The sequence below is a fragment of the Myotis brandtii genome, unplaced genomic scaffold, assembly GCF_000412655.1.
Source record: "Myotis brandtii unplaced genomic scaffold, ASM41265v1 scaffold754, whole genome shotgun sequence".
In the NCBI taxonomy this organism is placed as follows: Eukaryota; Metazoa; Chordata; class Mammalia; order Chiroptera; family Vespertilionidae; genus Myotis; species Myotis brandtii.
The window spans coordinates 958569-967833 of record NW_005371012.1 but is presented as its reverse complement, the minus strand read 5'-3'; the positions used below and the strand labels follow the sequence as shown (position 1 = coordinate 967833).

Sequence of the window (9265 nt, the reverse complement as noted above, 5' to 3'; positions counted from 1 at the left end):
AAAAAACAAGAAAAGAAACAGGATGGACCAGCCTTGGATGTGAGACCATCCTCGGTTAAAATTTTGCCTCCACCATTACCTATTGCGTGGCTTTGGACAAACAACTCTGAATCCCAGTGTTCCCGCCTATCAAGTGGGAATGGGAGTCCCTCTGCACGGGGGTTCTAGGAAAATTAAATGAGGTTCTAGGGAAATTAAAAAGGGTGCCCAGCAGGTGCCCAGGAGACGATAGCAGTTAGAATGACTGTCGCTGGCATCTTCACATGACACACGGCTTTTGGGGGCTTGTCATAAGCAGCAAGGGAAAGAATTAAAATTGCATGTGTGCAATGTGAGATCAACAGACTCTTATTAAACCCATCTGTTCTATTGAGAACCGGAGGCTAATAAGCTTGCTTTTCAATTATTCTGTGAAATCCTGGGCCATCTCTTGAGACAGAGGAGGAGGAGTAGGAGGAGGAAGGAGAGGAGAAGAAAGGAACGTAACAGACCAAGACAATAACTGCAGTTTCTTGGTAAATTAAACACCAATCAGAAATTTATATTCTTGGTTCCCAAAGGCATTTTAGTTGCCGTGAGCCTACTTGGACGTGGAGTGAGGGGGTGGGGGGTGCGTCAGGCCAACACTATCAGACTAAATACACTTACAAATGTATAATGTACATCAGTACAGCTCTATACAAACCCCTTCACAAACACACCCTCCTCTCCACTCCCACCTTCCCGCCATGCTGCACTGGCTCCAAGGCACTGTCACCAAGGGAGGTTGTGGTGTCTCCCCCTGGCAGCTGTGAGGATGGCGGGCCTGTCACTTCCTTCTAAAGGAAGACGTCCCATCCGAGTCCCTGGCCAGTGGTGAGCTTCGTGAATGGTGGGAACAGACTGGGTCCCACCTCAGGCTTTGTCACTTACTGGCCATGTGATCTTGAAACTGTCTTTGGTTTTCCTTAATTCTAAAATGGGAACAATGGTGCTTTGCTGGAGTAGCTCAGACACAAGGAGCTTGAGCCAGGGCCTGGAACTCAGGAAGTGGGAGCTCCCATTACTGTGTGCGCATGTGCTTGTGTGTGTTTGCACAAATGTGTGTTTGCATGTGTGTGTGAGCGTATGAGTGCATGTGTTTTCACATGTGTGTGCCTGAGTGTGCGTGTACATGTGTGTGTGCTTGTGTGTGTATGCATGAATCTGTGATGAGTGCATGTGTTTGCACACGTGTGTGCGTGAACACGTGTGTGTGTGGCACCCATCGCCTCCACCACTGTTGGAGAGTCCCTCCGAGGACCCACTGGGCCAGGGGCACTGACGGCCTCCCCGTCTCTCACCAGATTGCCAGGGGATCATCGAGGACGTCGTCCTGCTGGGTGCGCCCGTGGAAGGAGAAGCCAAGCACTGGGAGCCTTTCCGGAAGGTGGTGTCCGGCAGGATCATCAACGGCTACAGCAGGTCAGCCCAAACCCCAGGCCAGCGGGAGTGCCCACACGTACTAAGCAGCTAGTGTGCCCGAGGCCTGGCCCTGCTAGTGTTCTGAATGGAAGCCTCCGTCCCATAGGATGGAGAGCCTGGACACAGTCTCTTTGTGTCAGGCCTGAGACGAGGCTGTCACCATGACCAGGGGAGAGGGGGACATGGTGAGTGGGACAGAGATTGAGAAACAAAGGTTTGGCCTCATCGGAGGCCTCCAGTGCCCACCATGAGCTCGTATGCGCATCATCTGGCAATGCAGGGAGGGGGCGGGGGCAGGCTGAGGTCTCTAAGCATGGCTTTGGGCAGGGCAGGGTGATGGCACAGGAAGCTGGCAGTGATAGGGGAGCCAGTACCCAGGCCGTGTACCAGACCTCCGGCAAGGGGTGGGGGCCTGCCATGACTGACAGCTGTGGGCTGGAGAGGAGGCACCTGGCGTGGGGTTCGAGAGGAGGACTCGAGAGGTTTCAGCCATTAACACAACTTAAAAAAATAACAAAACAAAACAAAAATAAGGAGGTAGGATGTGTTGGGGGAGTTTCCAGAGGGCGCTGGACGCAGTGCTAGACCTCAGAGGAGTTAGAATGCGAGAGGGCAGTGGGGTCGTCAGTTTCCGTTACAGCCAGGGGGCAGGTGAGATCACTTGAAAGGCAACGTGGAGAGAGAGAGGAAACGCTGGCTTCCGAGTCTAAGGAATAAACTTCAGGGTGAAAGAGCAAGAGGCTCCGGCCTGAGGTTAGGGGCAACTCAGAATCATCCACCGTCCTGTGCCCGAGGCTTTAAGCTGGCACAGGAATACAAAGATGGACACTATGAGAGATGCTCACGGCTAGCGGAAGGGACACATGGAAAGAGACAATTATTTTTAAAACCTAAAAATGAATCTTGAAGCAATGGACTGGAGGGGGGGATGTACCAAGTATTAGACTCTTTCCACCTCCCAGACCCTGGCTTTGTTATAATCATCTACTTTAATCCTCCCCAGACCCCATGGTGTTGGTCTTATGAATCCCATTGTACAAGTGAGGAAGCTGAGGCTCAGAGAGGTTAAGTCAAATGGCCAGTTAACTTTCATTTTCATCTAAGCTCCACCACCTTAAAGTAGGACCCAAAACCGGAACAGAATTGTAAGTTTTTATCATTTTGATTCTTTAGTTCACAGGAATAGCTAGCTGGGTACTTCAGAACTAAAGATAAAGATGGTTTTAGCCATAGATAGGGGGTTCAGCTAATCACTTTGTCTCTATCATACATACTCTAAGCTGAGTTTTTATAATCAGGATATGGTAAAAAAAAAAAAAGAAAGAAAGAAAAAGAAAAAAGAAAGAAAGAAAAGAAAAGAAAAGAAGAAGAAGAAGAAGAAGAAGAAGAAGAAGAAGAGACAAAAGACAAAGAGCCATAACATATAAAGAGCTCATGCAAATCAATAAGAAACCAGCCCATGGATATCTACACATAAACGCACAGAATAAATACAAATAGTCAATAAACTTTTGAGAAGACGTTCAACTTCACCATTAATGAAATAAATGCAGATTAAAATCAGTAAGAAGGTAATGTTCATCACCCATGAGATGATCAAACATTGGAAAACGAGTAACATTTTGTGTTGGTGAAGATGTGGAGAAACGAGCACGTTCGCACGTACACTGTCAGTGGCTGTTGAATTCAGGAAGGCCTTTCCGGAACACAAGCAGCGATAGCTATCGGAAGGTTTAAAGTGCCAGTTTTCTGACACTCCTCCCCCAAAGTTTGACTTCTAAGATCCTGACCTACTAGATACACACATGCACAGAGAGGGTTGTAAACAGTGGACAGTTGCAGCTTCATTTATAGTTTAAAAAATGAAAACAACCTGAAGGACCGTAGATAGGGGCTAGTTTAAGGGAGAGAAAGTGGGTGCCACTGCACATACTTCGATCCCATATATCAGCGGTTCTCAACCTGTGGGTCGCGACCCCTTTGGGGGTCGAACGACCCTTTCACAGGGGTCGCCTAAGACCATCGGAAAACACATATATAATTACATATTGTTTTTGTGATTAATCACTATGCTTTAATTATGTTCAATTTGTAACAATGAAAATACATCCTGCATATCAGATATTTACATTACGATTCATAACAGTAGCAAAATTACAGTTATGAAGTAGCAACGAAAATAATTTTATGGTTGGGGGTCACTACAACATGAGGAACTGTATGAAAGGGTCGCGGCCTTAGGAAGGTTGAGAACCACTGCCATATATGAAGGGAGAACTGTCTGCCCGTCAGCCCCCAGGAAGGTGCAGGAGGGCCATCAGGAGCTGATAACAATGGCCACCCCTACGGAATGGACAGGCACCAGAGGTAGGACATGAAAGAGACGTTAATTGATTTTTTTTAAAAGTAAGGATCGTTTTTAAAAAACAAGAAAAGAAACAGGATGGACCAGCCTTGGATGTGAGACCATCCTCGGTTAAAATTTTGCCTCCACCATTACCTATTGCGTGGCTTTGGACAAACAACTCTGAATCCCAGTGTTCCCGCCTATCAAGTGGGAATGGGAGTCCCTCTGCACGGGGGTTCTAGGAAAATTAAATGAGGTTCTAGGGAAATTAAAAAGGGTGCCCAGCAGGTGCCCAGGAGACGATAGCAGTTAGAATGACTGTCGCTGGCATCTTCGCATGACACACGGCTTTTGGGGGCTTGTCACAAGCAGCAAGGGAAAGAATTAAAATTGCATGTGTGCAATGTGAGATCAACAGACTCTTATTAAACCCATCTGTTCTATTGAGAACCGGAGGCTAATAAGCTTGCTTTTCAATTATTCTGTGAAATCCTGGGCCATCTCTTGAGACAGAGGAGGAGGAGTAGGAGGAGGAAGGAGAGGAGAAGAAAGGAACGTAACAGACCAAGACAATAACTGCAGTTTCTTGGTAAATTAAACACCAATCAGAAATTTATATTCTTGGTTCCCAAAGGCATTTTAGTTGCCGTGAGCCTACTTGGACGTGGAGTGAGGGGGTGGGGGGCGCGTCAGGCCAACACTATCAGACTAAATACACTTACAAATGTATAATGTACATCAGTAAAGCTCTATACAAACCCCTTCCCCAACCCCCCCCCCCCCGCCCCCCAAGCCTAACCAGGCAAGTGGTACTGCCCCCGTGGTACCGGGAGGAAACTGGAGGGTCAAGTTCCTCACCAGCACCACACAGCAGAGCCAGGATGGGAACTCAGGCAGGCCTGTATCACTCGCAAGGAGAAGGTTCCATCCTGCCTCCCAGGGGGACTCCGTGTGGCCTCTGCTCCAGGTACCATGTGGGCAGGAGGTGAGGTAGAAGGAGGAGCAGGGCGGACCCACAAGTGGCTCCGGGCCTCTGAGTAGCCAAGGAGCGCCCTCCAATGGGCCGTGTGGTGGCCAGTGAAGGGTCCAGCTGTGTGACTCGTGCCCCAGCATCGCCTGGAGGGCCACGGAGGCAAGGCTTGCTGCGCCCCACCCCAGGGAGTTCCTGATTCAGCTCAGCATACAGGAGACGGCACTAAGGCACTGTCCTGGGGAAAAGAGCCAGGACCGGACACACGGAGGGTGTGTGACAAACGTCACAAAAGGAGCATAGATGAGTAATAATAAAGGACAGAAGAGTAATAATATCAGCTGGAGGGGTTCAGAGGCGCTCCCCGGGGAAAGTGATCCAAGCTGAATTTTGAAAGGATGGATAGTCTCTCAGCCCACAGGGACTAAAGGAGTAGACCAAGCAGGAGAGGCCACACCACCCACGAAGGCCCAGAGTAGGAGGCAGATTGGTACCCGATGCTTCTCAAGTGCTCGCGTGGGAGCACTGTGCACATGGCGTGCCATCTCAGTGCACGCTCCCACCCACCCCGAGACGAGGCTGAGGCTCAGAGGGGCCAAGCATCTTGTCCAAGATCACACAGCTACCAATCGACCAGGCGGGACTTCAACCTGGCTCCACGTGACCCACTCCGGCAAGGGAGGCAGAGGAAGGGTCTTGCAGGCCCTGTGGTTTGCTCAGCACAGTTTAGAGAACATGGAACCTTCTTACCGATGTTCCTGCTCGGTCCCTCGGTGCCTGTGAATGCAGTTTACAGCTTTGAGTAGAGTGCTGTCATAAGACAAACATTTCGAAAGGAACGATTCTGACTTTGCTCATTTATACCAGTAACTACCTGTGTCAGAAGCAGCAAAGGAAAGATTTAAAATTGCACGTGTGCCCAGTTCCAATTGGTCCACTCCCCCAGGAGGACCCGGCTGCCTTTCTTTCCCAGGGAGCCCTGGGCCCAGGCATCCCGGGGGAACTGGGAACGCCTCTGAGCCGAGAGCACCTCTCCTGCTCCACGTGCTGACTTGTCGAGAACTTCGCTCAGTTTCCTCATCCATCCATCCATCCAACAGGCAGCCACCTACTGCATGTCAGTCACTGTTCTCAGCTCTGGGGACCCAGCAGGGAACAAAACAGACACCTTCGTGGGGCTCCCATGCCCCAGGCAGCACTGCCAAGGGTCCCCTGCGGTCCCCACCCCACGGGTCCAGTCAGGGCCCTGGTCTCTCACAGAAACACCAGTCCCACCAGACTCCCCTGGGCCAGGCAGGGCCCCTCCTTGCCCTGGGGCTTCCCCGAGGCTGGCGTTCACCCCGTTCTGTGCCCGCAGGGGGGACTGGCTGCTGAGCTTCGTGTACCGCACGTCCTCGGCGCAGCTCCAGGTGGCCGGCCTGCAGCCGGTGCTGCTGCAGGACAGGAGGATGGAGAACGTGGACCTGTCCTCCGTGGTGAGTACTCCGCCTGGCCCTCCCCGGGCTCTGCGTCTGCCAGCGGGCACTTCATTCACCAGGGACTCTAGCCCCAGTCCGTTCCTCCCCGCAGAGGGAGAGCACGGCATCTGCTTGGGAAGAGGGGCCTCCTCTCTGGGCAGCATCCCTGTGCCGTGGCTTCGTCACCGGGCCCTTTACACGCTTTTAATCCTTAACGCAGCCTCAGGACCAGCATTATTACCCGCGTATCGCAGGTTAGGAGATGAAACTGAGGCTTAGAAAAGTTTCTATCACAAACTGGCAATTAATTGCCTGCACTTGAACCCCCAGAGCCCATGCTCTGGCCCCTACATTACTGCCCCAGTCCTCTCGCCTCCCCTCCCCTCTCCTATTCCTCCTCCCAGGGTCCCCACCCTGAGTCCCTCACCCCAGATGACTAGTCAAGACAGTCTGTTTTCTCCAAAAGTAACCAGAGGATGCAGGTGGAGGAAACAGGCCAGGCCACAGCAGAAGCACCTGGTTAAAGGGATAGTCGTCCCGGGGCAGACATGAGCCTGTGGCCCCAGAGCCAGGAAGCCTTTACGATCATCCTTTCCCCGGACAGACTTGCTTCATGTGATGTCAACCTCACGACAGCCCCCGAATGTAGGTGTGAGGCTTCCCCAAGGCACAGACTGAAAACCGAGGCTTGAGACAGTGGGTTCACATAGCCAGGAGCCGTGGACCTGGGCTCTGAAACCCGGTCCAGAGCCTGAGCCGCCCACCTCCCTGTGGGAGTGAGGTGCACTGGGTAACGAGACCGGAAACCACAGGACTCAGAGCGGTGCCTCCTGACTCATGTCCGGGGCCTCTGTCCCACTTAAGGGTTCCTGTGCCCTGAAAGGGAAGAGGAGAAGCGATTTGTGCCTCACCACCCGAGTCTCCCTCAGCCAGAGGAGGAACAGCCACAAGTTCCTTTTAAATGAAAGCTCCTTTCAATGCCACGAGCCCTAGCAAGATCCAGTTTCTGCCCCAGGAAGCCTCTGAATGGGACACATTGGGAAGAGCACAGCCCTTGGCACAGGGAGGCGTGGCCTAGGATCCTGGCTTGGCCACTGGTGTGCTGGCTGTGTGACCTTGGGCCAGTGACTTAACCTCTCTGTGCCTGTTCCCTCATCTAGGAAATGGGGGAAATCCCCTGCCTTCCAGGCAGCCCATGTGAGATGCTCGGCAAATAGGAGGCCCCCTCCTCTCCTGCCTCTGCCACCACCTTCGGTTCTGCCCTTTGGAGACATCTACCTCTTCTGACTGCGGTCATGGCAGCTTCCCAGCTCTTGCCTAATAATAGCTCTTTATCGCATTAGGAGAACATCACAAAAAGCAGTGCTTTCCTCTTTGGGGCAATTAGAGTAATTAGCATTGCTTTGTGCCGCCTCCTGTTTTCCTTGAAAATTCTTGCTGGAGGAGAAGGTTGCTGGCAGAAGAGTTTCGTTAGAGCTGTTAGGGGAAGTGACGGATGCCCTGTGCTCAGGGCAGAGACCTCAGTGTCTGCCTTTTCCTGGGACGACATGGTCTGGGCCCTTGTCATCATCTCAGATGACAGCCACCCGCCCAAACATGGTCTAAGGTGGCCCCTGACCTAAGGACAAGCCTGAGCCGGGAGGGAGGCGCTGTCCCTGTCGCAAGCAGGGGCATCTCAGGGGTGAGTGAAGCAGACAAACGCCAGGCTGCCTCCCAGTGTGGGTCACCATAGGCAGGGGACTCTGCCACCCCAGGGGCCAAGCATAAGGCTTCTGGGGCAGAGACCCAGGCCAGGGTCTCTGAACTCTTCATGTGCCAAAGGAAATGCCAGCTGGCTTCTAGAACTTGGCACAGGCGTGGCATAAAATAGACACTTAACAATGACAATGATCACCAACATGTGCCAGGGACTGCTTTCCATGCTTCACAGACCTTACGGCGCTCCCATGAAGTAGGGATAGAAAGCCCATTTTAGAGATGTGGAAACTGAGGCTGCAGGAGGGGACACTGCATGTGAGCGGCAGAGCCAGATGAATCTGGGGAACCTTCTGCAGAGCCCAGGCTCTTGCCCACGGCATTCCTGCTGCACACACCCACACACACACACACACCTCTGTGCCGTCCCATCAGTGACCTCTCCCTCTAGGTGTGTGTGTGTGTGCGCGCACACACACACACACACACCTCTGTGCCAGTGAGCCTGTTACATGTATTGTCTCATTGAAGCCTCACAAAAAGTCACGTGGTATAGGTATCTCTATTAGCCCCATTTTGCAGATAAGGAAACTGAGGCCCAGGAGGTAAAGGAACTTGAAGGTGCCCGGTATGCTTGAAAGGAGGTGTTGGGCAGGCAGAGGGGGTAGCAGCAGCCTGTTTGGGCAAGTTGAGGTGTCTTCCAAGGCAGGAAACAGGAAGTGCTGAGGCCCATTCATACTGTGTGGATCCATAACAGTGAGCACTCACAATGTACAGGGCTGGCCCTGGGGAGCAGAGGTGAGTTAGAAGTGGTCCCTGCGCTCCCTAAGCTCAGTCTATCAGAGAACACAAGCATGTAAGCAGATGAAAATGATGGGGTGCGATGAATACTGTCACAGGGAGCCCAAAGATGGACCCTAACCAGCGTGGGAAGGTCTAGGACGGCTTCTCAGCACCAGTGGGACCCAGCACGTAATGAGGTGAGAGGCAGACTTCAATCAAGACAGCCAGGGAGATGATCACAGGCTGAAATCTTTTATTTTTAAATTGATTTCAGAGAGGAAGGGAGAAGGACAGAGAGAAACATCAATGATAGGTATCATTGATCAGCTGCCTCCTGCACACCCCCTACTGGGGATCAAGCCTGCAACCCGGGCATGTGCCCTTGACCGGAATCGAACCTGGGACCCTTTAGTCCGAAGGCTGATGCTCTATCCACTGAGTCACACCGGCCAGGGCTAGGCTGAAATCTTTATCCAACATCAGCCACGCCAGAACTTTCCACTGCTAAAAAGATACTCTTTGCCCGCCCGCCTCACCCCTGCTCTCCCCCCAGCCCTGCCTCCCTCTCCT

The 9265-nt window shown here is 52.2% G+C and overlaps 1 protein-coding gene across 1 annotated transcript in view; it reads left to right on the top strand.

Annotated features, from left to right (window-relative positions):
* Positions 1 to 9265, top strand: part of TMCO4 (transmembrane and coiled-coil domains 4) — an 82945-nt gene that overhangs the window by 67428 nt on the left and 6252 nt on the right. The window contains exon 14 of the mRNA XM_005883035.2: positions 6118 to 6235. Coding sequence (XP_005883097.1) covers positions 6118 to 6235 — 118 coding nt within the window. The remainder of the gene's footprint in view (positions 1 to 6117; positions 6236 to 9265) is intronic.